The sequence below is a fragment of the Halichondria panicea genome, chromosome 6 (genome assembly GCF_963675165.1).
Source record: "Halichondria panicea chromosome 6, odHalPani1.1, whole genome shotgun sequence".
In the NCBI taxonomy this organism is placed as follows: Eukaryota; Metazoa; Porifera; class Demospongiae; order Suberitida; family Halichondriidae; genus Halichondria; species Halichondria panicea.
The window spans coordinates 3,121,412-3,149,408 of NC_087382.1; the positions used below are offsets into that span (position 1 = coordinate 3,121,412).

Consider the following 27,997-nt stretch of genomic DNA (forward strand, 5'->3'; position numbering starts at 1 on the left):
TGACGTTCTGACGAAAATCGGTAGTTTTTTCAAGTTATCACTCCTCGGACTGGAAGCGACTTGGCCTATCCAAGTTTTCGCTGGATAATAAGCCCATGGCCATCTGTTAGTGTGTGTAATTTACGGTGGCCCTGAGGTATACACCTGCTCCATTTCGCGTTTGCGGTTCATTTTGCAGTTCAACTGCGCTTCTGCAGTTCGCTTTTGCAGTTCATTTTTGCAGTTCGCTTCTGCAGTTCGCTTCTGCAGTTGAAAAAGTCAGTTGCTCAATCTCACAATCTCACATGACATCAACATGTGCTTTAATAAGAAACAGGCAAGAGAATAATTATGCTGGCTATAGCTAGCTATAGCTGTGTATAATTCTAATATCTCTGCTGTGTCTGTCTGTGTTTTATCATGGCACATTTGCAATAACTCAACGGTATATACGGGTAATAAGACTATGCAGACATTGTTGATGAAATGTTTTTACTCGTGGAGACCTTACAAATAATTGTTCAAACACAGACAGACACAGCAGAGATATTAGACACAGGTAGCTATAGCCAGCATAATCATTGGCTTGCCTGTTTCTTATAGAAATATATGTTGTTCTAATTATTATTATTATATAAATTATTATGGTAACCTGTTATACAGGCTTGCTATCATGCAGCATTTCTAGGTTCTGCTGTATAATATTTCTATGTCCTTAATGCTGTAAATCATATGGAATTGTGATCATTGTGATTGAGCAACTGCAAAAGTCCACTGCCAACTGCAAAAGCCAACTGCAAAAGCCAACTGCAAAAGTCAACTGCCAACTACAGAAGCCAACTGCAGAAGCGTAGTTGAACTGCAGAAGCGCAGGTGAACTGCGAAATGAACCGCAAATGCAAAATGGAGTAGGTGTATACGTCAGGGCCACCGTAGTAATTAGTTTGAATCAGTCTTGTTTGTTTGTGCGTTACACGCCCTTTTACCTGGCACACTTTGATGTCTGACGGAGTTCGGCGACTTACTCTAGTGTGAATACACACAGGTGTGCATGTGGTTAGTTTGGTACATTTCCTATACTTCACAGTTTATAATACAACTACAAGTATTTGTGACGTAGCAAGAGGAAAGCCGGGAAGGGAATGTGTTTGATACGTATACTCCTATTCATGCACTCCTGTATAGATACACATCTCTATATAATTACCATAATTATTTCAATTCTAGATGTGAAAGAGCGCTTGTTAACTATTGCAAAAGTAGCGAAACAAAAAAGCGTGCAACATTCATTAAACAGTGAGTTGAAGATTATAATTTGCACTAGACGGTATGCAGCTATTTATATAGCCATTTGCGTGCAACATAATCATAATAATTATATAGTAACCATCATACAATCTCAGATATGCTGTCTAGAAGTATTCTCAGCTGGTTAGTACTACTGACCCTAGCTACTGTTACCAGGAGTGAGCACTATCACATTGTGCCAGTGGATTCAACTGACTCGTGTAATGAATATGGAAATGGAACTTGTTTCACTCTCGAGCAGCTTGTTCAAACAGACCTGTTATCTGGTGGAGACAATCTCACCTTGAGCTTTCTACCTGGACATCATGTGTTAACTGAGCAGTTATTGATTCGTAACTTCTCACATGTGCAAATCACCTGCCAGAACACAAGTACAACTGTAGGTGGATTTCATAGCAACGGTGCGATACGTTTTGTTAGTATTACTAAATTGAACATTGAACGCTTGGGTTTCGTTGGAGCGAATGTTGAACCACAGAACTCACATCAAGGATTTACCATTGACGATTCTCGCGATGTTTACATCAAAGACTGCTACTTCTCGGACTTTGAAAACCACCTCGTTAAAATTACTAATACTCAAACTGCAAAAATTGAAAGCACTCTTTTTAACAATAATACTGGTCGAGCACTGCACGTTGAGGCTGATGATGTGTATATAACAAATAGTGTGTTCACTAGAAATGATGGAGGAGCAGTTTACATTAAATCAAACAACGCACTGATCAACAACACAGAGTTCAACTATAACAGTGCTGAGAGCGGAGGAGCAGTGGAAGTGGTATCTGGTACTGTAGTGATCACTTGGTGTACCTTCACAAATAACAAAGCTGTTCAGTTAGGTGGAGCCATTGATGTCTCAGGTAGTATGTCCATCTCCAACAGTGAGCTGACAAACAACAGTGCTGGCTATAGTGGTGGAGAGATTAGTGTTTACTCAGGCAGTGTGTCCATCTCCAACACCAACATTACTAATAACATGGCCAGTTTGAACATTTCGCAATCAAATGTAACATTCACTGGAATGAATATTGTCAGTAACAATGGTCGTCCCATTTATGCTTTCAATAGTCGAATCGAGTTTAATGGACCTACAACACTGAGTAACAATCATGGTATGTTTGGTGGAGCCATCAGCTCTGACCAGAGTCAAATATATATTAACACAGAAGGAGTGATCATCACCAACAACACAGCTACCTCTGGAGGAGGGATATTTCTGAGAGAGAGTACACTCTTTGTAAATGAGCCAATAAAGATCTATCACAACACAGCACAAGATGGTGGGGGGATTTATGCATATTCCAGTAGAGTTGAGTTCCAATCAGTGCAGATGAAAAATGCATTTGGTAATCTACTTCCTCCAAATAAACAGAGTGAGCTTGCTCACAACATTGCTGAGAATGGTGGAGGTATACATGCAATATCTTCAACTATTAAACTAACTCAATCATATGTCAACATTGACTCAAACACAGCTAACACTAGTGGAGGTGGAGTGTATCTACAGAAAAGTTCGAAACTGTACCTATTTAAAACGGTTGAAGTATATCAGTATTATAGGACTCAGGATCGATATGTCAAGTTAATGATTAACAACAACTTGGCTCAGTACGGAGGAGGGATATTTGTGGCAGATGACACCCAGAGGAGCGCGTGTGGAGGAAGAGTCACAGAAAATGTTGCAACTCACTCTATTTTTGCTGGCTGCTTCATTCAAACAATTAAACTGTATGAGTTAGGCTATTCTGATCTAAACTATTTCAACACATTCATGACTAACAACACGGCTACCCAGTCAGGAGCGGATATCTACGGAGGTCTGTTGGACAGGTGTACAATAAGTCAAAGTGCTGAGTATCACATTTCTTCAAATGGATCTATATAAGACTTCATAAATAACATCATAAAATCCTCCACCGAATTATCAATCTCCTCTAGGCCTGTTCAGGTAATTTTTTGCAAAATTCACTACAGTATTATTTCAACAAGAAAGGGACACACATTTAAAATCAGTGTTATGGCTGTTGACCAAGCTGGAAATCCAATAATTGCCACTATTCGCAGTTCTGTTATCACTACGAGTGGAGTTGGTCGTCTTAAAGAAGGACAGGCTGAACAGAAAGTTGGTAATCAGTGCACAGAATTAGAGTACAATGTATTCTCACAAGACAGCTCTGCTCAAGTAGAACTCTATGCCGAGGGTCCATGCAACAATATGGGAATTTCAAAACAACTTATCAATATTTCTTTTGAACTCTGCACATGCCCTAGTGGACTCAAACCAATTCAGTCCGATATTGAGTGCAAGTGTGACTGTGATCCAGATTTGCAACAAGGATATCAGATAACAAACTGTTCTGAGGAAAATGGGACCATAAAGCTGGAAAGTGATAACAACATATGGATAGAAGTCATAAATACCACCAACAAAACATGGTATGTCGTTAGCAACTGTACATTTGACTATTGCGTACAAAAACCATTCAACATTAGTCTAAGCAACCCTGACAAACAGTGTGCCTACAATCGAAGAGGTGTCTTGTGTGGAGAATGTGAACCAGGACTCAGTCTTGTGTTGGCTACGTCAAACTGTAAAGAATGCTCTCATCTTTACCTTCTTCTACTAATACCATTTGCGCTGGCTGGCATATTGCTAGTTGCTTTATTTCTCGTGCTCAACATCACTATAGCAACTGGAAATATTCATGGCCTCATATTTTACGCCAACATAGTAGCTGCTAATAGAGCAATTTTCTTTTCTAGTTTAAACAACTTTTTAACAGTTTTTGTATCATGGGTGAATCTTGACTTAGGAATCGAGACATGCTTTTACAATGGAATGAACTCTCAAGGAAAAGTGCTCCTTCAACTTGTCTTTCCCGCTTACTTGTTTCTTCTAATGTTTTTTATTATCATTTTAAGCAAATATTTTGACTTATTTGCAACGCTCCTCTCCAACAGGAACCCGGTTGCTGCCCTAGGCACACTCGTCCTACTCTCTTACTCCAAACTCTTACGGTTTGTCATTGCTGCATTGCAACACAGGGTCTTGGACTATCCTGATGGTAAAAGTGATATAGTTTGGTTGTTTGATGGCAATGTACAATATTTCGCTCGCGATCACCTCCCTCGGTTTGTTGCTGCAGCCATAATCCTCTTTGCCGGTGGATTGTTCACTGTACTGCTCTTCTTTGGACAATGGTTTCCACGCTGTTCCAAGGTTATGATATGGACCAAGAATACAAAGTACACTGGCTTCATGGATGCATACCATGCTCCATTCACTCCCAAACATCGCTACTGGGTGGGACTGCTTCTCTTTGCTCTAATTATTCATAATCTAGTAGCTGCCATGGCTCTCGACACTTACCTCCCTATTCTGTCAGCTGGAGTTCTATCAGTTGGACTGATTGTCTGGAAACTACTAAATAATCGTTTGTACAAAAGTAAGTTTTGTGATTCCCTCGAAACTCTCTATCTATTCAATGTTTTTATTCTTTCATTTGGCACCTCTTATGTCAAAGATACAAATAAAGATCAGTCAGCACTAGCCAATACTTCAATGGCTATATCATTCACCTTATTTGTGACAACACTTTGCTATCACTTTTACCAATTCGTACTCAAGAAGAGCAATACATGGCTGAAGATAGAAGACACCATAAAAAACTTACGAGCTGGTGCTGCAGACATGAGACTCCGACGAGCTAACAATGCCCGGGAAATGTATCAGCTGGTAGCCGATGAAAATGATGAAGATGAATTACTCCAAGCAGTAGACGACTATGAACAAAGAGACGCCTTGAACCAACCTTACACTGATGGAGCCGTGGAAGAAGCTGACACTGATCGCTACATCACTCCTCCCATCATCAGACCAGCCACGAGGCCGGACCAGCTGAGACTATCCTACATGGATGAACTAGCCCCCCTCACCACAGAGGACTACAGACCAGCCCCTCCTCCTCTAAGAGTCAACCATCGTCCTGCTGTTACACACACAGAAATCGGCCCCATACGCAATGAAGTGTGAATTGTTTTATTTAGCTTAGGTACCTTATCATGTAAATAACATTTGTAGGCATTGTTAGTTCCAACAGTTACTGTCGTTAGCACTTGTTTATGTCACTATAGTTTAAAGAGAGATAGGCTTTTTTGTAGATTCTTATAGATTTATTTTTTGTAGAGATAACACAATTTAATGGTTGTGGTATATATTATGAATTGTTAATATTCGATTCACACATAATTATCTACGCTACCAATAGTCTATTACATTCATGAGGTCAATTACCAAAGAGTAAAACCACACTATGTAGGTATATAGTTGAAATGAACCTTCCAGAGTTAATTTCTCACCATTGCCTGTTCCTCCAGAATCTCGATCCTTGCCACCGTTTTTAGACATGGCACACGCTCACTTGATAAGCTTCTTCATCGTCACTTAATTTCTGTGCGCTTAAAGAGTCTATGATATCTGCAAATATATACAATCACTCAGTTCTCATCTGTCAATACTAACAATTCAACCAAGTGTTGTCCTCAAGAGGTCTACATGCATACATGCATGCACACAAAAATGGTACTGCTGCTGTAACCGTATAGTAGTGCCATGCAAGTCTGGCAGATTATGTGAGCATAACTTTCCATGCATTCCATATGCAAACAAATCTATTGTTAAAGTGAAGTACATATAAATTGGTACAAGCAGTTGTACATTAAAAGCTTTATAGCTGAGCTACAGTACATCACCTTGAACACACTCTAAACACCAAGGTCAATAAGTAGATAAAAATTATACCTATTATATAACCTTAATTAGCCTTTAATTTTACAATTTCTCTGCATATATAAAATATACAGGTACAGCTGAGGGAGCCTGGCTGGCCTGAGGCATCTTCAGACAATTATGGACTATAGACATACAAGGGGGAGGGGCTCATGTGATGTCTGGTCCCATTGTGTTTTAACATGCATGCAGACAATAGTGTTTCAATTCAGCAACAAAAGCACTGACAGCACATTTCCATCAACATTCCAGAAATAACAATTGAAGACAGAGAACATAGTCACATTACAGTGATGCATTTGAGTAATAAAAACAAAATCACGACGGAGACATGTCACACATAATTATAATAATTTTATAGTTAATACAATGCTTGTACTTGACGTCTGCACCCAGCCCTGTCCATTTATCAGGCACTACAGTGAAATATTTGTCCATTGCCTCGCAGAATCTCTTACGGTAGAGTTCAGGGTACACAACAGTTGGTAGCGTCTTCCCAGCTGTCTTTTTGAGGAACATTTCTACCCTCTTATCCAGCGTAAAGGTACGGATATAGTCTGTTGGGGAGGGAGAAGGAATATAAGATCACAAATTAATATACTTGACGTTCACAACTATTAAATTGACGAACGGATTGCAACTCGTGATTAAAGTTATAAGACATCCTTAATTCAAAAATCTCTTCAAACAATCTTCATGGCACAATCACAATCAACAAACATCGAGAGGAACTGAACGACGTATAGCTTGTTGTTTTACAAGCCACACACACACTTCCCCGCCCCCTCACAAGCTTACCAATAATTCCAACGACAAGTTCTCCCGTGGAGTCATCGATGCAAGTGAGTAGAGAGTAGTCCATGATGGCATTCTGTGCCAGGAACTCAGTGTCGGCTAGTATGGCCTGCATCAGTACACACTTGGAGTGGGGGTACACGTACACTGGGTTGCAGCAAATTGCTGGAGGGGGAGAACACGTTAATAATATACTATAGGACTCGGACACTTGCTATACTTGAGATACTACATGCAGGCTTCTAAATCGTGTGCTACTAATCAGCTGACAGTTAGTTTAAATAAGTAACACGTATATATTGAAGATAGTTCTCATCCAACAGTACGTCCCCACTATACTCTCTTTAGATGAATCAATGAATCGACTTCTCATGGAGCCCTTCAAATCGAACACCTTGTTGGTGCTGTGCTTGCATATAGAGGAGGTTCTCAGAACTCTTTAGCACAGAGGTGGATCTGCATGGCCGCATGAACGGGATCCAAAAAGTAGAGCACCTTTACGTTGAAGATGAGGCACATGACACAACACATTCAATTCTGCTTGCCTGCTACGTACTACACTGACAATGCATAATGACTGAAAAACAATACCGCAATAATGTACTGTACAATTTGTATATAACTATAATCCATCACTTGAACGTCCAATCGCTTTGAGGAACCGGTATGAGAGTTACAGAACCCAATACTATACACACCAAGGATCTTTGCCAAGATTCTCGGTGCGTAATATGTTCCAGTATGTATCGCTTCAGCTTCTGTCTGATACGATAGAACAATACCCTCCACTCTGTGGGGACAATTCTAACACAATCTGCATGTGCAATTGGTTTGTGCTTGAGTGACTTTTTCTAACAGAATATCGTCCACCATGCACAATAAATTTGTATCAAGAAACAAATTATTGGTCAATTACTCAGTCCACTGTCTAATGAGGTTATTATAAATCTCCCTATAGTTAGTGGCGTAGGTAATTCTCAATTACTAGTTTTTTGAATGGAAAAAAGTACCGCTATCTACATTGTGCAGTTTGATAATTCATCTCTACTTAATAGCCTAGAAAAATGAGGGTCTCCAGCCCCTGGAGCCCCTCCTTCCTACGCCACTGCTAGTAAAATTTTTCCACCTGTATTACATGATGAGATCGCTGAGCTCCCTGAAAATGAGTGGGAAATGATAACAGCCACTGTTGGGGTGGCCACCATAAACAAATGTCACAGCACTGAGCAGTTGAGTACATCCAATATAGGGCTTAAGAAATGTTCTCTGACAAATTAAGTTGCACCTAGTCGCAATATTTGCAGGCCAGCCAAGCATAGACACCGTCGTTGTTGCCAGGCAATTGTGTTGCATGTTGATGTGGATTGCTGACAATGCATGAATCACGTAGCTATAGTATTTGCCAGTAATCTGGGTCAAGTGTGTGTGTACGTGTTACAGTGATTGTGTAATCCTCTCTTTGCACTCAAAACATAAACATTCTAAGGTAGTTATTTATTGCGAGGTAGTATATTCTATTGATGCAGGCAGTGTTTGAAATCCAAAATGCAATATTCTCCCCAGGTCCTTCTATCGCTGTCACATGCACTTGTGGTAGTGACATGACATGCCGTTATGTGGGAGTATATTTACAGTAATTGGCATGTGATAGATGGCTTCAATTAGCGTGGCCATATATATAGTTAAGTGTGTGCACATTACCATGACTATATGCAATGAACCAGTGGCACACACACACACACACACCTGAAGCAGTATCGATGCAGGAACTCTCCTAGAGATATGTCGTTACGGCCGTAGTAGAACATTGGTATTACACTATATATACATGCGCATCGAATGAGGAATGAGTTTGCATGTTTCCATGCAGTCAATTAGTATAGATAGATAGGACAAACGTGTATATACAGCTAATAAATAGAGGGCCTCACATAGAGAAAGATTCTCAGGCTTATCTATGAACATGTATATCCCCACTGTGGGGGGTCTGTACTCAGGGGGCACACAGGAGACCTGGTGCTTGAGTCCATCATGTCTCATGTCTCGATTATTGATTGGGTCAAGACATTAAAGCATTGTATAGTTACGTATGTACCAATATATGTACCGATGTGTTACCTTAAGGTGACATATTTTCGCGTGTATTAATTTCTGCTATTTCTGCGAATGAGAGTAAAATCGCAAAAATTAATACTCGCAAATAATTGGCCGCCCTCTTGTTTAATGTATCCAGATCGACATTTCGCAAAATATTATACCGTAAAATGTACAAAACTGTAAAAACGCAAACAAATCTACCTGTGAAAATATGTCACCTTAAGGTATGTAGTTTCAAAAATAATTATAAGAGTCAATGCAGTACTTTGTTAATTGGGAGTATCTTGTTTCAATTCAAACTGACATGTAATTGTACATATCTCACGATGTGGGAGTCTCAATACTTTTAACGTTTCCCAAACAGGATACTCTGGACTCTATATTTAGAGGAACCACACAGCAAGTACTGAGTCTACCTCAAAACAGGGAGAGGTGGTTGAATAATTATACAAGAGCAGTTGTGGAAAATAACAGAAACAAAAAAGCAACATCCGTTAAACGTGAGTTGAAGACTATATTCTGCACTAGACAATTTAAATTTGCAGCCAAAGCCAGATAATGGTATATATACTAGCCTCAATCCCACTGTGGGGGGGATCTGTACACACCAGGGGGGCACACAGGGGTCCTGATGCTTGAGATCATCATGTAATGTGCTACTGAACAGAATGGAGATGCCTTGATGTTATTGGGCTAACTATAATGCAGAGAAAAATCAACAATTGCTTTGCATAATGAAAGCAGGCCGCAGGTGCGATGCCTCGGTGGAGATGCCAAAGCTACATAACATAAAGCTACTTTATACTGATGAATCATAGATACTATAAATTACAGTATTTAGTATCTATGGATGAATTTATTATTTTGCTGGCATGCAAACTCAAAGAGTGGGTAATGATCGACCATGATTGTTGTTAAAAACGATCGATGCCAAAAGTTCAAGTCTAAAATCTCAGCAAAAACATACGACGTGGGCGAATAATTATTGCTCAATCAAAGGCTAATTTCCTGAGCTGCACCGCGCCTGTCGTACCTCCTCTGGATCAGAAGCAGAGGAGGTTGGAAGGAAGTTGAGATCACGTGCAAAAATATCTTCCTCACTCCAAGCTGTACAACATTGATCACTGCACCTGCTTATGATTTAAAATTTATACTAAGATTTCTAGCCAAAGTGTACTAGATCTACAGATCGAGATGAGACTTGTCTTCCTGGATTAAACAGGAATCTGGTGTGTAGGTGCTCCTCTGGATCTTCTACTCCTCATCTCTAACTTTTGATATCTTATGTATAACTAAACTGCCTACTAGACACAAAAATAGTGGCGCAGAGGAGGTTGGACGCGCGTCATCCACCGTCAGGTTTTATCACGTGCGCTCATAAGCATCTAATTACGATTAGACACCATTAGGCACCTCGATGCTCAGGAAACTACCCCCCCTACAAGTAGGTCCACACATACACACACACATGCACACCCCACCCTTATGCCTTTAGCTTGAGGTTTTGATCAGGCCCAAATTTGTCAAATATGTACACACACACACACACCCCACCTCCCCCCACACACCCCACACACACAGTCCCGCTCCGGCCCCCACAAGCTGCTCATCATCGGCACCACTGGTCTCAGTGACGACGTGTTAGAGCTGACTGGTTTACAGGGAGCATTCAACAGCTGTATAGATGTACCCTATCTGAGCAGTGCAGGGGAGGTCCTCGCTTGTCTCCTTGACAATAGCATGTACACGTTCTCTGAGAGTCAAGCTAAAGCACTCAGACAAAGATTGACCAAGAAATCGTAAGTACATGTATATATACTACACTAAAATAATGATGTTCTCACATTCTTTGGACTTGTTTTATTTCCGTTTTGAAGTCCAGGTGGAACCTCCGACGAGGAGTGGTGATATGAATGGTCCTCGGGGGAACCAATACATCCAGCATGTCAACCGTGTCCGGCCTGTGTGTGTGTGTGTGTGTGTGTGTGTGTGTGTGTGTGTGTGTGAGTGCATGGGTGGGTGTGTGTGTGCATGTGTGTGTGTGTGTGTGTGTGTATGTGTGTGTGTGCGTGTGTGTGTGTGTATGTGTGTGTGTGTGTGTGTGTGAGTGTGTGTGTGCGTGTGTGAAAATACTGCACACACAAGCACTACACTAAAATAATGATGTTCTCACATTCTTTGGACTCGTTTTATTTCCGTCTTGAAGTCCAGGTGGAACCTCCGACGAGGAGTGGTGATACGAATGGTCCTCGGGGGAACCAGTACATCCAACAAGTCAACTGTGTTAGCCTGTGTATATTTCATTATGATCATTATGAGTCAAGCTAAAACACTCAGACAAAGATTTACCAAGAAATCGTAAGTATATATATACAGTGTAGAGAGTGGAGGCTGTCTATAATATTATGGTGATGGCTACCCTTGGGTAGAATAACAGTGGTTTTATTATAGTGAGTGGACTGCTAACATAGGTCGAAACACATAATTTATGGAGGCATAAGTGTGGTGTGTGTGTGTGGATTGAGATCATTTACCGACGTTGTGTGCCTCTCTCTATAGGTGTCACATTGGTATGAAGAAGCTCATCTCGATTATAGAAGCATCTAAAAAGGCAAGTATTTATACTGTACTGTATGTTCAATGTTGTGTTGTGTGTACATGTACATTACCTGTGCAGCCATTGTGCATGCATTATAGCAGTAAATAATTATGCTCGTCCGGACACTGCAGGGAGATAGTTATGATGTGGACATGATCGTAAGGAGGTTAGAAATTGAAGGACACCTCACCAACTAAACTATTGATAGCATCAATTGCTGCCACTTTCTAAGACATCTCTGAATATTTTATTTTAGTTTTGCGTTCTATACATTTTAGCTGGATTTCCTATAATTATTATTGTTATTTACGCACGTATAATTGAACAAGTGATTTGTGGGTGTGGTTACAATTTTATAAAAGGTGTGGTTTTATCACATTGTATTGGATTGGTATTGAAATAACTACAAAATCAGTTAAACACTGAGCTCACTGTAATTAAACGCATATAATTAGAATACATGGATGCATGATCATGATTTGATTCCTTATATAGAGTTGGCATTATGGTCGTCAATGGTGTGAGCGACTGGTTCCATGCAGCCTGTACCGCTCCAGATTCTGTCCAATACGATAGAACACACCCTCCACTCTGGGGGGGGGGGGTATAACATGTTCAATGCATGCATTTAATTAGGGATCATTTAATTTCCAATGGTAGACTCTACCTGGACATCTAAAAGGTGGCCACCCAGGAGGAGAAAGCTAACACAATCGTGTGATTATTTGTGTGCTTGAGTGGGTTTGTCTAACAGAATGTGTACCATCACCACAATCAATTTGTGTACAATCAACTTGTGTATAGGAAGCTAAGCCTACACCACATATGCATGCTTGGTCAGTGACTCATTACTGTCTAATGAGGGTCTAGCCACACCAATTAGCTTCAAATCTCCCTAGCATAATTATGTTTCTACCTGTGCAAGCAAACAAGCCACATCTTTATTACAGCCACCTGTTGGTCTGCCCAACTGTGACCACCATAAACAAGTTTCTCAGAACTGAACTCGATCACTATAATTCACATGCATGTACATGCAGCATGTACGTGCATGTATGATCACGGTGTGTACAGGAAAAGATAAAGAGTGCTTAAACATGTAGTAATTGAATACTGCACACACAAGCACTACACTAAAATAATGATGTTCTCACATTCTTTGGACTCGTTTTATTTCTGTCTTAAATTCCAGGTGGAACCTCCGACGAGGAGTGGTGATACGAATGGTCCTCGGGGGAACCAATACATCCAACAAGTCAACTGTGTTAGCCTGTGTATATTTCATTATGATCATTATGAGTCAAGCTAAAGCACTCAGACAAAGATTTACCAAGAAATCGTAAGTATATATATACAGTGTAAAGAGTGGAGGCTGTCTATAATATTATGGTGATGGCTACCCTTGGGTAGACTAACAGTGGTTTTATTATAGAGAGTGGACTGCTAACATAGGTCGAAACACATAATTTATGGAGGCATAAGTGTGTGGTGTGTGTGTGGATTGAGATCATTTACCGACGTTGTGTGCCTCTCTCTATAGGTGTCACATTGGTATGAAGAAGCTCATCTCGATTATAGAAGCATCTAAAAAGGCAAGTATTTATACTGTACTGTATGTTCAATGTTGTGTTGTGTGTACATGTACATTACCTGTGTAGCCATTGTGCATGCAGTATAGCAGTAAATAATTATGCTCGTCCACTGCAGGGAGATAGTTATGATGTGGACATGATCGTAAGGAGGTTAGAAATTGAAGGACACCTCACCAACTAAACTATTGTTAATTGCTGCCACTTTCTAAGACATCTCTGAATTAACTTTATTTTATTTTAGTTTTGCGTTCTATACATTTTAGCTGGATTTCCTATAATTATTATTGTTATTTACGCACGTATAATTGAAGGCTGAGTGATTTGTGGGTGTGGTTACAATTTTATAAAAGGTGTGGTTTTATCACATTGTATTAAAGTGCATGGGATTGGTATTGAAATAACGACAAAATCAGTTAAAAACAACAGTAAAACGAATATTATAATTATTAAACATAACAAAGACATGCACATCTTTATCGGCACCATAAACAAGTTCAACAGCACTGAGCTCACTGGTAATCATACGCATATAATTATTAATACGTGGATGCATGATCATGATTTGATTCCTTATATAGAGTTGGCATTATGGTCGTCAATGGTGTGAGCGACTGGTTCCAGCCTGTACCGCTCCAGATTCTGTCCAATACGTAGAACACACCCTCCAATCTGGGGGGGGGGTATAACATGTTCAATGCATACATTTAATTAGGGATCATTTAATTTCCAATGATACCTGGACATCTAAAAGGTGGCCACCCAGGAGAAAGCTAACACAATCGTGTGATTATTTGTGTGCTTGAGTGGGTTTGTCTGACAGATGTGTACCATCACCACATCAATTTGTATCAATTTGTATAGGAATTAAGCCCATACAGAGGAAGCTAAGCACACACCACATATGCATGCTTGGTCAGTGACTCAGTGCACTACTAATGAGGACTGTCTGTGATCTAGCCACACCAATTAGCTTCAAATCTCCCTAGCATAATTATGTTTCCACCAACCTGTGCAAAGAAGCCATTTCTTTATTACTGCCACAGACTGTTGGTGTGCCAAGGGTGGCAACCATAAACAAGTTTCTCAGAACTTAGCTCACTATAATTATAAATGGTCCTCAGGGAAACTAGTACATCCAATAAGTCAACTGTGTCCGACCTGCATGTGTGTACGTGTGTGTGTGTGACGTTGAGGTGTGTGTGAGGTGTGATATGTGAGTGTGAGGTGTGTGACATGTTATAGTGTGTGTGTGAGGTGTGTGATATGTGAGTGTGAGGTAAGGACAAAGAATATATGCACTGGCAAAGTCTTAAACGAGAGGTTCAAATCATAATTATTAAAATTAATGACAGTGTTACAATTTTTGCTCAATTAAAGATAATGCTGCATCTACGTTTACATGCAGATAATTAATTATGTGCATGTGTTTATGTGCGTGCATGTGTGTGCCTGTAATGTGTGTGTGTGTGTGTGTGTGTGTGTGTGTGTGTGTGTGTGTGTGTGTGTGTGTGTGTGTGTGTGTGTGTGTGTGTGTGTGTGTGTGTGTGTGTGTGTGTGTGTGTGTGTGTGTGTGTGTGTGTGTGTGTGTGTGTGTGTGTGTGTGTGCCTGTAGTGTGTGTGTGTGTGTGTGTGTGTGTGTGTGTGTGTGCGTGTGTGTGCCTGTAGTGTGTGTGTGTGTGTGTGTGTGTGTGTGTGTGTGTGTGTGTGTGTGTGTGTGTGTGTGTGTTTGTGTGTGTGTGTGTGTGTAAACGTACTGGACGACAGCCAGTTTGTCTTTGTGTAGGAAGTATTGTATATAGTCCTTGTGGACAGAGTGAGTACACGCTGAGTCCTGGTTGCCTTGGTAATGAGTACCATAATTATGAGAATAGGAGGCTGTCCTTCCCGCCGCTGTATAGGGAGTGCACTATCAAATAGGAATGTCATACAAATTTAGCATCATGAGAAAATGAGCATACAAATTTAGCATTGACCATGAGAACATAAACGAGTTATGCACAAGATGAAGTTTGGCAATAGCGTTAACGAAGCTATACTTCATGAGAAGCAATCAAAAATAAAAACCAAAAGTACAACATGTATCAATGATAATTATCTACCATATTTCATAATGTGAGGCTTCATGCTTTTACACGTACGTTAGCTTCCAACAAGATGCTTTCGACAGCTGGACCATTATCCTGGGGAACCACAAGGGAGGTACTGAGCCTACAGATGGCCATGCCATTATGTGGTTGAAATGTGCCAAACTCCCTGGCTATAAGTGCTGCATGGAATGTGGCAATCACTAACACTAATCGGTGTGACAAGCAAAAGTAGTGAAACAGGAAAAAGTGCAGCATCCATTAAACAGTGAGTTTAACATAGATATAATAGAGAAATATTTCTACACTCTATTTTCTTCGGTTTTACATTATTATTGCAGTTACTATGGCATGCATTGTACCGCCATTCTTGGAGCAATAATAATTATAATCATTAACATGCTAACAACAATCATCCTCATACATGCACAGATATGCTGCCTAGAAGTATTCTCAGCTGGTTAGTGCTACTGACCCTAGCTACTGTTACCAGGAGTGAGCACTATCGTATTGTGCCAGTGGATTCAACCGACTCGTGTCATGAATATCGTTGACTCAAACACAGCTAACATTAGTGGAGGTGGAGTGTATCTACAGCAAAGTTCGAAACTGTACCTATTTAAAACGAATATAAAATATAGGAATCAGGGTCGATATGTCAAGCTAATGATTAACAACAACTTGGCTCAGTACGGAGGGGGGATATTTGTGGCAGATGACACCCAGAGGAGCGCATGTGGAGGAGGAGTCACAGAATATGATGCAACTCAAAACATTTTTGCTGACTGTTTCATTCAAACAATTAAACTGTATGAGTTTGGCTCTGGTTTAATTATAAACTATTATAACACATTCATGACTAACAATACGGCTACCCAGTCAGGAGCAGACATCTACGGAGGTCTGTTGGACAGGTGTTCAATAAGTCAAAGTGCTGAATATCACATTTCTTCAAATGGATTGGACCACATAAATAACACCATAAAATCCTCCACCAAATTATCCATCTCCTCTAGGCCTGTTCAGGTAATTTTTTGCAAAAATGACTATAATATTATTTCTACTAGAAAGGGACACACATTTAGAATCAGTGTTATGGCTGTTGACCAAGTTGGAAATCCAAAGAATGCCACAATTCGCAGCTCTGTTATCACAACGAGTAGAGTTGGTCGTCTCAAAGAAGGACAGGCAGAACAAACAGTTGGCAATCAGTGCAAAGAATTAGAGTACAATGTATTCTCACAAGACAGCTCTACTCAAGTGGAACTCTATGCCGAGGGTCCATTCAACAATTTGGGAAACATCAATATTTCTTTTCAACCCTGCACATGCGCTATTGGACTCAAACCAATTCAGTCCGATATTGAGTGCAAGTGTGACTGTGACTCAGACTTGCAACAAGGATATCAGATAACAAACTGTTCTGAGGAAAATGGAACCATAAAGCTGGAAAGTAACATATGGATAAGAGTTGCAAATACCACCAATGGAACAGGGTATGTCGTTAGCAACTGTACATTTGACTATTGTATACAAAAACCATTCAACATCAGTCTAAACAAACCTGACGAACAGTGTGCTTACAATCGAAGTGGTGTCTTGTGTGGAGAATGTAAACCAGGGCTCAGTCTTGTGTTGGCTACGTCAAACTGTAAAGAATGCTCTCATCTTTACCTTCTTCTACTAATACCATTTGCGCTGGCTGGCATATTGCTAGTTGCTTTAATTCTCGTGCTCAACATCACTATAGCAACTGGAAATATTCATGGCCTCATATTTTACACCAACATAGTAGCTGCTAATAGAGCAATTTTCTTTTCTAGTTTAAACAACTTTTTAACTGTTTCCGTATCATGGGTAAATCTTGACTTAGGAATCGAGACATGCTTTTACAATGGAATGAACTCTCAAGGAAAAGTACTCCTTCAACTTGTCTTCCTAGCTTACTTGTTTCTTCTAATGTTTCTAATCATCATTTTAAGCAAATATTTTGACTCCTTTGCAAAGCTCCTCTCCAACAGGAACCCAATTGCTGCCTTAGGCACACTCATCCTACTCTCTTACTCCAAACTCTTACGGTTTGTCATTGCTGCATTGCAACACAGGGTCTTGAACTATCCTGATGGTACAAGTGATATAGTTTGGTTGTTTGATGGCAATGTACAATATTTTGCTCGCGATCACCTCCCTCGGTTTGTTGCTGCAGCCATAATCCTCTTAGCCGGTGGATTGTTCACTGTACTGCTCTTCTTTGGACAATGGTTTCCACGCTGTTCCAAGGTTATGATATGGACCAAGAATACAAAGTACACTGGCTTCATGGACGCATACCATGCTCCATTCACTCCCAAGCATCGCTACTGGGTGGGACTGCTTCTCTTTGCTCTAATTATTCATAATCTAGTAGCTGCCATGGCTCTCGACACTTACCTCCCTATCCTATCAGCTGGGGTTCTATCAGTTGGACTGATTGTCTGGAAACTACTAAATAATCGTTTGTACAAAAGTAAGTTTTGTGATTCCCTCGAAACTCTCTATCTATTCAATGTTTTTATTCTTTCATTTGGCACCTTTTATGTCAAAGATACAAATAAAGATCAGTCAGCACTAGCCAATACTTCAATGGCTATATCATTCACCTTATTTGTGACAATACTCTGCTATTACTTTTACCAATTCATGCTCAAGAAGAGCAATACATGGCTGAAGATAGAGGACACCATGAGAAATTTACGAGCTGGTGCTGCAGACATGAGACTCAGACGAGCTAACAATGCCCGGGAAATGTATCAGCTGGTAGCTGATGAAAATGATGAAGATGAATTACTCGAAGCAGTAGACGACTATGAACAAAGAGACGCCTTGAACCCACCTTACACTGATGGAGCCGTGGAAGAAGCTGACCCTGATCGCTACATCACTCCTCCCATCATCAGACCAGCCACGAGGCCGGACCAGCTGAGACTATCCTACATGGATGAACTAGCCCCCCTCACCACAGAGGACTACAGACCAGCCCCTCCCCCTACAAGAGTCAACCATCATCCTGCTGTTACACACACAGAAATCAGCCCCATACGCAATGAAGTGTGAACTGTTTTATTTAGCTGAGGTACCTTATCGTGTAAATAACATTTGTAGGCATTGTTAGTTCCAACAGTTACTGTCGTTAGCACTTGTTTATGTCACTATAGTTTAAAGAGAGATATGCTTTTTTGTAGATTCTTGTAGATTTATTTTTTGTAGAGATAACAAAATTTTATGATTGTGCTATAATTATAATATTCGATTCACACATAATTATCTACGTTACCAATAGATTACATTCATGAGGTCAATTACCAAAGAGTAAAACCATAGTATGTAGGTGCATAGTTTAAATGAACCTTCCAGAGTTAATTTCTCACCATTGCCTGTTCCCTCCACAATCTCGATCCTTGCCACCGTTTTTAGACGTCGCACGCTCATTTGATAAACTTCTTCATCATCACTTTCCGTATTTGAAGAGTCCATGAAATCTGCAAATATACAATCACTCAGTTCTCATCTGTCAATACTAACAATTCAACCAAGTGTTGTCCTCAAGAGGTCCACATGCATACATGCATGCACACAATTGATAACAATGGTACTGCTGCATGTATCTAACGATAGTAGCGCCAGGTCTGGCAGATTATGTGAGCATAACTTTCCATGCATTCCATATGCAAACAAGTTATAAGTGAAGTACATTATAATAATCGGTACAAGCAGTTGTACATTACAAGCTTTAGCTGAGCTACAGTACATCACCTTGAACACACTCTAAAAAACAAGCTAAGGTCAGGAAGTAGATAATAATTATAATAACTAACGTACTTTTTCAATACAATTTCTCTGCATAGTATCTAGTATATATGTACAGGTACAGCTGAGGGAGCCTGGCTGGCCTGAGGCATCTTCAGACATAATTATAATTATAATTATGGATCTATAGACATGCAAGGGGGAGGGGCTCATGTGATGTCTGGTCCCATTGTGTTTTAACATGCATGCAGAAAATACGTGTTTCAATTCAGCAACAAAAGCACTGATTTCTATCAACATTTCAATTGAAGACAGAGAACATAGACACATTACAGTGATGCTTTGAACAATAAAAACAAAATCACGACGGAGACATGACACACATAATTATAATAATTTTATAGTTAATACAATGCTAGTACTTGACGTCTGCACCCAGCCCTGTCCATTTATCAGGCACCACAGTGAAATATTTGTCCATTGCCTCACAGAATCTCTTACGGTAGAGTTCAGGGTACACGACAGATGGTAGCGTCTTCCCAGCCGTCTTCTTGAGGAACATTTCCACCCTCTTATCCAGCGTAAAGGTACCGATATAGTCTGTTGGGGAGGGAGAAGGAATAATTATATGATCAGAAAATTAATATACTTGACGTTCACAACTATTAAATTGACGAACGGATTGCAACTCGTGATTAAAGTTATAAGACACCCTTAATTTAAAAATCTCTTCAAACAATCTTCATGGCACAATCACAATCAACAAACGCCGAGAGGAACTAAACGATGTAGCTTGTTGTTTTACAAGCCACACACACTTCCCCGCCCCCTCACAAGCTTACCAATAATTCCAACGACAAGTTCTCCCGTGGAGTCATCGATGCAAGTGAGTAGAGAGTAGTCCATGATGGCGTTCTGTGCCAGGAACTCAGTGTCGGCTAGTATGGCCTGCATCAGTACACACTTGGAGTGAGGGTACACGTACACTGGGTTGCAGCAAATTGCTGGAGGGGGGGATCAAGTTATTAATATATTATAGGACTCGGACGCTTTCTATACTCGAGATACTACAGCAGTGATTTCATGCAAGCTTCTCGTGTGCTACTAAATCAGCTGACAGTTAGTTTAAATAAGTATCACGTACATTGAAGGTAGTTCTCATCCAACAGTACGTCCCAACTGCTCTCTTTAGATGGATCAATGAATCGACTTCTCATGGAGCCCTTCAAATCGAACACCTTGTTTATAACGACATGACACATACCAATGACATGAAATGTATGATTGGCTCCAAAACTATATGAGTCAATGCAGTACGTTGTTAATTGGGAGTATCTTGTTTCAATAAACTGACATGTAATAGTATATATCTCACGATGTGGGAGTCTCAATACTTTTAACGGTTTCCAAACACAGGATACTCTGGACTCTATATTTAGAGGAACCACACAGCAAGTACTGAGTCTACCTCAAAACAGGGAGAGGTGGTTGAATAATTATACAAGAGCAGTTGCATGCATGTGGAAAATAGCAAAAGTGTAGTGAAACAAAAAAAGTGACATCCGTTAAACGTGAGTTGAAGACTATAATCTGCACTATAGACAATTTAACTTTACAGCTGAAACCAGCTATGTACTAACCTCAATCCAAGGCCTGTGAAGGAGGCTAGCTTTAATATATATAGGTTAGTGGAATCGTAGTGATACATATAATTATATATACAGTACTATAGATATGTGTACATGCATGCAGTTAATAAATAGAGGGTCTCACAGGTAGACAGGCTGTTATATTATACGTTGTAATAATTATAGCCCCACTGTGGGGGGTCTGTACTCACCAGGGGGGGGCACAGGAGTTCAGATACTTGAGTCCATCATGTAATATGTTACTAAACAGGAGATGCCTTGATGCTTAATTGGGTCAAAACAATCCAACTGCTACAGGGAAAAATCAAAACTTCAACAATTGCTTTGCATAATTACCTATTAATACGCAATACGCAATACGCAATTCTGAAGGGGTATTGGAAAAGAATATTATTAAAAGGAATGCTCATATCTAAGTAGGACAAGTTAAATCTGGAAAGCCTTGGGTATTATAGGTGCATATCGTAGGTATTTTCCGGAAACACCCAGTTTGGCCATGATAATTATGTACCTACATATATCGTTGACATAATTAGAGAATTTAGAGGTCCAGCTGTAGGGAGTATATCCTGATTTGGAAACTTAGTATACAGATACCAGGAATGCATGAATAGGAGTATCTGACTCCCACATACTTTTATAGACAATGCGGAAGTCTAAAGTCTTTTTACTAGAGCAGCACCTTGCTCATTACATTGCTGTATAGTTGTGTCTTTCTCTGCTCAAGCAGCTCAGTCTGTTGACCTAAGTTCTTATGAGTGTTTTTTAGCGCCAAGTAGCACTTGTGGGTTTCCTCAAAAAAGTTCTCAGTAGCTGCATCATACTTACGTAGTTATCACAGAGTATATGAATACACTTATAGTGAAATTCACCTGACATCACAAGAGTGTCTGTTGACAGTGTGTAATGTGAATACATGCATCGTGTTACATTTCCTACTTCACAGTTTACAAGTATTTGTGACGTAGCAAGAGGAAAGCCTGGAATGGAATGTGTTTGATACAAAATAGTGATAATATCTTATTGTTACTATTATAAACGGGTAGCGAATTTGCTAAATGAAGTATAGAGACTGAGATCTACGGCATGTACAAGAAAGAGGAGAATATAATTATGATTTAAATAATACAGCTAGTGAATGTCAGCAGCACGTGTGTTACATGCACATGTAGGATATACCTGGGCCCTTGAAATTAAGTACGTGCTAATAATAAAACGCTAAATTACGAATTCATAAAAAAAATAAAACATTTCTTTTTTCTAATGTACTTTTGAGAGTATGCTAAGCAAGCTAGCCCTTAAAACTCATACTTGTACATCTTTTGACAAATACTGTGCTAATGAATTTGCTACAAATCCGCCAAAATTAGTACCCTAAAAACAGAGAAAATCTGAAAACACTAAATTTACTACCCGTCTATAATAGTAACATTCAGGTACTCCTATATTTGTGCACTCCTGTATAGATATACATCTCTATACCATACTTCAATTCTAGGTGTGAAAGAGCGCTTGTTGACTATTGCAAAAGTATAGTGAAACAAAAAAGCGTGCAACATCCATTAAATACTGCATGAGTTGATAATCTGCACTAGACGGTGTGCAACTATTTAGACATTTGCTAAATATAAAATTAATAATAATTATAGTAACTATCATACAACCTCAGATATGCTGTCTAGAAGTATTCTCAGCTGGTTAGTGCTATTGACCCTAGCTACTGTTACCAGGAGTGAGCACTATCACATTGTGCCAGTGGATTCAACTGACTTGTGTGACGGATATGGAAATGGAACTTGTTTCACTCTCGAGCAGCTTGTTCAAACAGACCTGTTATCTGGTGGAGACAATCTCACCTTGAGCTTTCTACCTGGAGATCATGTGTTAACTCAGCAATTATTGATTCGTAACTTATTACATGTGCAAATCACCGGCCAGAACACAAGTACAACTGTAGTTGGATTCCATAGCAATGGTACGATACGTTTTGTTAGTATTACCAAATTGAATATTGAACGCTTGGGTTTCGTTGGACCAAATGTTGGACCACAAAACTCATATCAAGGTTTGATCATTGATGGTGCCAATGATGTGTACATGAAAAACTGCTACTTTTCGGACTTTGTATTAGTCAATCAGGCGGAAAACCACCACGTTAAGATTACTAATACTCCAACTGCAACAATTGAGAGCACTCTCTTTATGAACAACATTGGTCGGGCACTGCACGTTGAGGCTGATGATGTGTACATAACAAATAGTGTGTTCACTAGAAATGATGGAGGTGCAGTTTACATTCAATCAAACAACGCACTGATCAACAACACGGAGTTCAACTATAACAGTGCTGGGAGTGGAGGAGCAGTAGAAGTGGTATCTGGTACTGTAGTAATCACTTGGTGTAACTTCACAAATAACAAAGCTGTGCAGTTAGGTGGAGCCATTAATGTTACCTCAGGTAGTGTGTCCATCTCCAACAGTGAGCTGACAAACAACAGTGCTGACTATAAAGGTGGAGCGATTAGTGTTGGCTCAGGTAGTAGTGTGTCCATCTCCAACAGTGAGCTGACAAACAACAGTGCTGACTATAAAGGTGGAGCGATTAGTGTTGGCTCAGGTAGTAGTGTGTCCATCTCCAACAGTGAGCTGACAAACAACAGTGCTGACTATAAAGGTGGAGCGATTAGTGTTGGCTCAGGTAGTAGTGTGTCCATCTCCAACAGTGAGCTGACAAGCAACAGTGCTGGCTATAAAGGTGGAGCGATTAGTGTTGGCTCAGGTAGTAGTGTGTCCATCTCCAACGGTGAGCTGACAAGCAACAGTGCTGGTTATAAAGGTGGAGCGATTAGTGTTGACTCGTATGGTGGAGCGATTGTTGTTGTTGGCTCAGGCAGTGTGTCCATCTCCAACAGTGAGCTGACACACAACAGTGCTGACTCTTATGGTGGAGCGATTGTTGTTGCCTCAGGTAATGTATCCATCTCCAACAGTGAGCTGACACACAACAGAGCTAATAGAGGTGGGGTAATTCATGTCTTCCCATCTTCCACCTTGATCATCAACAACACTAACATTACTAATAACATGGCCAGTTTGAACATTTCGCAATCAAACGTAACATTCACTGGAATGAATGTTGTCAGTAACAATGGTCGTCCCATTTATGCTTTCAATAGTCGAATCGAGTTTAATGGACCTACAACACTGAGTAACAATCATGGTGTGTTTGGTGGAGCTATCAGCACTGACCAGAGTCAAATATTTATTAACACAGAAGGAGTTATCATCACCAACAACACAGCTACCTACGGAGGAGGGATATTTCTGAGAGAGAGTACACTCGTTGTAAATGTGCCAATAAAGATCTATCACAACACAGCACAGGATGGTGGAGGGATTTATGCATATTCTAGCAGAGTTGACTTCCAATCAGTGCAGATGGAAGATGCAGATGGTAATCTAATTCCTCCAAATACACAGAGTGAGATTGCTCACAACATTGCTGAGAATGGTGGAGGTATACATGCAATATCTTCAACTATTAAACTAACTCAATCACATGTCAACATTGACTCAAACACAGCTAACACAAGTGGAGGTGGAGTGTATCTACAGCAAAGTTCGAAACTGTACCTATTTAAAACGAATAAAGAAAATAAGACTCAGGATCGATTTGTTAAGTTAATAATTAACAACAACTTGGCTCAGTACGGAGGGGGAATATTTGTGGCAGATAACACACAGAGTGGTGCCTGCAGAGGAGGGGCCACAGAAGATGATGCAACTCGAACTATTTTTGCTGACTGCTTCATTCAAACAATTAAACTGTATGAGTCCGGCTTGAATGAGTCCCGCTCTGATTCAAACTATTTCAACACATTCATGACTGACAACACGGCTACGCGGTCAGGAGCAAACATCTACGGAGGTCTGTTGGACAGGTGTACAGTAAGTCAAAATGCTGAATATGAATCTTCAAACGAATTGGACTACATAAAAAAAACTGTCAAATCCTCCATCGAGCCACTATCAATCTCCTCTAGGCCTGTTCAAGTAATTTTATGCAACTATTCACAATATGACTATGGTTCTACAAAAAAAGGACACACATTTACAATCAGTGTTATGGCTGTTGACCAAGTTGGAAATCCAATGAATGCCACAATTCGCAGTTCTGTTGTCAGTGAGAGTGGACGTGATCGTTTCAAAGAAGGACAGGCAAAACATGAAATTGGCAATCAGTGCACAGAATTAGAGTACAATGTATTCTCACAAGACAACTCCGCTCAAGTGGAACTCTATGCCGAGGGTCCATGCAACAATATGGGAATTTCAAAACAACTTATCAATATTTCTTTTGAACTCTGCACATGCCCTAGTGGACTCAAACCAATTCAGTCCGATATTGAGTGCAAGTGTGACTGTGATCCAGATTTGCAACAAGGATATCAGATAACAAACTGTTCTGAGGAAAATGGGACCATAAAGCTGGAAAGTGATAACAACATATGGATAGAAGTCATAAATACCACCAACAAAACATGGTATGTCGTTAGCAACTGTACATTTGACTATTGCGTACAAAAACCATTCAACATTAGTCTAAGCAACCCTGACAAACAGTGTGCCTACAATCGAAGAGGTGTCTTGTGTGGAGAATGTGAACCAGGACTCAGTCTTGTGTTGGCTACGTCAAACTGTAAAGAATGCTCTCATCTTTACCTTCTTCTACTAATACCATTTGCGCTGGCTGGCATATTGCTAGTTGCTTTAATTCTCGTGCTCAACATCACTATAGCAACTGGAAATATTCATGGCCTCATATTTTACGCCAACATAGTAGCTGCTAATAGATCAATTTTATTTCCTAGTTTAAACAACTTTTTAACAGTTTTTGTATCATGGGTGAATCTTGACTTGGGAATTGAAACATGCTTTTACAATGGAATGAACTCTCAAGGGAAAGTACTCCTTCAACTTGTCTTTCCCGCTTACTTGTTTCTTCTAATGTTTTTTATTATCATTTTAAGCAAATATTTTGATTCATTTGCAAAGCTCCTCTCCAACAGGAACCCGGTTGCTGCCTTAGGCACACTCGTCCTACTCTCTTATTCCAAACTCTTACGGTTTGTAATTACTGCACTGCAATACAGGGTCTTGGATTATCCTGATGATATTAGTGATATAGTTTGGGTGAACGACGGTAATGTGCAATATTTCACTCGCGATCACCTCCCTCGGTTTGTTGCTGCAGCCATAATCCTCATTGCCGGTGGATTGTTTACTGTACTGCTCTTTTTTGGACAATGGTTTCCACGCTGTTCCAAGGTTATGACATGGACGAAGAACACAAAGTATATAGGCTTCATGGATGCATACCATGCTCCATTCACTCCCAAACATCGCTACTGGGTGGGAATGCTTCTCTTTGGTCTGATTGCTCATAATCTAGTAGCTGCCATGGCTCTCGACACTTACCTCCCTATTCTATCATCTGGGGCTGTATCAGTTGGACTGATTGGATGGAAACTATTGAATAATCGTTTGTACAAAAGTAAATTCTGTGGTTCCCTTGAAAGTCTCTATCTACTCAATATTGCTACTCTAGCATTTGGCACCTCTTATGTCAAAGATACGAATAAAGATCAGTCAGCACTAGCCAATACTTCAATGGCTATATCATTTATCTTATTTGTGACAACCCTCTGCTACCATTTTTACCAATTCGTACTCAAAAAGAGCAATACATGGCTGAAGATAGAGGACACCGTAAGGAACTTACGAGCTGGTGCTGCAGACATGAGACTCCGACGAGCTAACAATGCCCGGGGAATGTATCAGCTGGTAGCTGATGAAAATGATGAAGATGAATTACTCGAAGCAGTAGACGACTATGAACAAAGAGACGCCTTGAACCCACCTTACACTGATGGAGCCGTGGAAGAAGCTGACCCTGATCGCTACATCACTCCTCCCATCATCAGACCAGCCACGAGGCCGGACCAGCTGAGACTATCCTACATGGATGATCTAGCCCCCCTCACCACAGAGGACTACAGACCAGCCTCTCCCCACCCAAGAGTCAACCATCGTCCTGCTGTTACACACACAGAAATCGGCCCCATACGTAATGAAGTGTGAACTGTTTTATTTAGCTGAGGCACCTTATCGTGTAAAAAGTAACATTTGTAACAAAAATAACATTTGTAGGCATTGTTAGTTCCAACAGTTACTGTCGTTAGCACTTGTTTATGTCACTATAGTTTAAAGAGAGATATGCTTTTTTGTAGATTCTTGTAGATTTATTTTTTGTAGAGATAACAAAGTTTAATGGTTGTGCTATATATGAATTGGTATATAGTTTAAATGAACCTTCCAGAGTTAATTTCTCACCATTGCCTGTTCCCTCCAGAATCTCGATCCTTGCCACTGTTTTTATAGACGTCGCACGCTTACTTGATAAACTTCTTCATCATCACTTTCCGTGCTTATAAAGAGTTCATGAAATCTGCAAATATAGCTACAATCACACAGATCTAATCTGTCAATACTAACAGTATAATTATCAACTCTAAAATAAGTGTTGTCTTAAGAAGTCGACATGCATACAATGGTATACTGCTGTATCTAACGTTTGTAGGCGCCAAGTGCGGTAGATTAGGGGCAAGTATAACTTCCATGGATTCCGCATGCAATAACAAGTTGAGTGAAGTACATGCATAACATGTAATCGGTACAAGCAGTTGTACATTACATGCTTTAGCTGAGCTACAGTACATCACCACATTGAACACACTCTAAACATCAGTACACACTTGGAGTGAGGGTACACGTACACTGTGTTGCAGCAAATTGCTGGAGTGGGGGAGAACAAGTTATTAGGACTCATGCAGACACTTGCTATACTTGAGATACTATACAGAAGTGATTTTGGTCTTTATATACTCTAGCATGCAGTGATTTATACTATAAGATTTGGACACTAGCTATATACTCGAGATACTATACATAAGTGATTTCAGGCTTCTACGTATATATCTTGAGATACTACAGAATCAGACTTCTAAATTGTGTGCTACTAAATCAGCTGACAGTTAGTTAGTTAGTAGCAACACATACATTGAAGGTAGTTCTCATCCAACAGTACGTCCCCACTGCTCTCTTTAGATGGATCAATGAATCGACTTCTCATGGAGCCCTTCAAATTGAACACCTTGTTTATAACGACATGACACATACTGATGACATGAAATGTATGATTGGTTCCAAAATTATAAGAGTCAATGCAGTACATTGTTAATTGGGAGTATCTTGTT

The 27,997-nt window shown here is 40.1% G+C and overlaps 7 protein-coding genes and 2 long non-coding RNA genes across 12 annotated transcripts; 6 read left to right on the forward strand and 3 right to left on the reverse strand.

The window, feature by feature from the left end:
• Positions 1-1,909: 1,909 nt before the first annotated feature.
• On the forward strand, positions 1,910-3,175 carry LOC135336940 (probable outer membrane protein pmp6). The gene has a single exon (XM_064532818.1). The coding sequence runs from the start codon at positions 2,156-2,158 to the stop codon at positions 3,173-3,175; it is 1,020 nt and encodes a 339-aa protein (XP_064388888.1). The 5' UTR covers positions 1,910-2,155.
• A 132-nt stretch (positions 3,176-3,307) lies between these two features.
• On the forward strand, positions 3,308-5,473 carry LOC135336939 (uncharacterized). The gene has a single exon (XM_064532816.1). The coding sequence runs from the start codon at positions 3,308-3,310 to the stop codon at positions 5,321-5,323; it is 2,016 nt and encodes a 671-aa protein (XP_064388886.1). The 3' UTR covers positions 5,324-5,473.
• An 860-nt stretch (positions 5,474-6,333) lies between these two features.
• LOC135337206 (1-phosphatidylinositol 3-phosphate 5-kinase-like) lies at positions 6,334-27,918 on the reverse strand. The gene is made up of 3 exons (XM_064533105.1): positions 27,801-27,918; positions 6,878-7,039; positions 6,334-6,636 (listed from the first exon to the last, which is right to left on the reverse strand). The coding sequence occupies exons 1-3, from the start codon at positions 27,916-27,918 to the stop codon at positions 6,398-6,400; spliced, it is 519 nt and encodes a 172-aa protein (XP_064389175.1). The 3' UTR covers positions 6,334-6,397.
• Positions 9,332-11,890, forward strand: LOC135337046 (vesicle-fusing ATPase-like). Of its 2 annotated transcripts, none has more exons than XR_010395011.1 (4): positions 9,332-9,471; positions 10,553-10,770; positions 11,531-11,586; positions 11,706-11,890. XR_010395011.1 is itself a non-coding variant. In XM_064532936.1 (4 exons), exons 1-4 carry the CDS (start codon positions 10,389-10,391, stop codon positions 11,765-11,767), a joined length of 363 nt encoding a protein of 120 aa, XP_064389006.1. In that variant the 5' UTR covers positions 10,046-10,388; the 3' UTR covers positions 11,768-11,890. The 2 variants fall into 2 exon arrangements, 1 of the variants encoding a protein (XP_064389006.1); XM_064532936.1 differs by lacking the exon at positions 9,332-9,471 and adding an exon at positions 10,046-10,415.
• Positions 12,429-13,380, forward strand: LOC135337048 (uncharacterized). Of its 3 annotated transcripts, none has more exons than XR_010395014.1 (4): positions 12,429-12,600; positions 12,763-12,909; positions 13,111-13,166; positions 13,282-13,380. It is a non-coding gene; the product is annotated as an uncharacterized LOC135337048 (long non-coding RNA). The 3 variants fall into 3 exon arrangements; XR_010395013.1 differs by lacking the exon at positions 12,429-12,600 and adding an exon at positions 12,620-12,634; XR_010395012.1 differs by lacking the exon at positions 12,429-12,600 and adding an exon at positions 12,655-12,669.
• LOC135336972 (uncharacterized) lies at positions 13,671-15,050 on the reverse strand. Its single transcript, XR_010394988.1, has 3 exons — positions 14,917-15,050; positions 14,170-14,320; positions 13,671-13,831 (listed from the first exon to the last, which is right to left on the reverse strand). It is a non-coding gene; the product is annotated as an uncharacterized LOC135336972 (long non-coding RNA).
• Positions 15,331-18,490, forward strand: LOC135337044 (uncharacterized). Its single transcript, XM_064532934.1, has 2 exons — positions 15,331-15,514; positions 15,679-18,490. The coding sequence occupies exon 2, from the start codon at positions 15,787-15,789 to the stop codon at positions 18,337-18,339; it is 2,553 nt and encodes an 850-aa protein (XP_064389004.1). The 5' UTR covers positions 15,331-15,514; positions 15,679-15,786; the 3' UTR covers positions 18,340-18,490.
• LOC135337045 (1-phosphatidylinositol 3-phosphate 5-kinase-like) lies at positions 19,389-20,513 on the reverse strand. Its single transcript, XM_064532935.1, has 3 exons — positions 20,177-20,513; positions 19,875-20,036; positions 19,389-19,632 (listed from the first exon to the last, which is right to left on the reverse strand). Exons 1-3 carry the CDS (start codon positions 20,292-20,294, stop codon positions 19,448-19,450), a joined length of 465 nt encoding a protein of 154 aa, XP_064389005.1. The 5' UTR covers positions 20,295-20,513; the 3' UTR covers positions 19,389-19,447.
• Positions 20,418-26,993, forward strand: LOC135337043 (uncharacterized). The gene is made up of 2 exons (XM_064532933.1): positions 20,418-20,603; positions 22,351-26,993. Exon 2 carries the CDS (start codon positions 22,353-22,355, stop codon positions 26,820-26,822), a length of 4,470 nt encoding a protein of 1,489 aa, XP_064389003.1. The 5' UTR covers positions 20,418-20,603; positions 22,351-22,352; the 3' UTR covers positions 26,823-26,993.
• Positions 27,919-27,997: the final 79 nt, after the last annotated feature.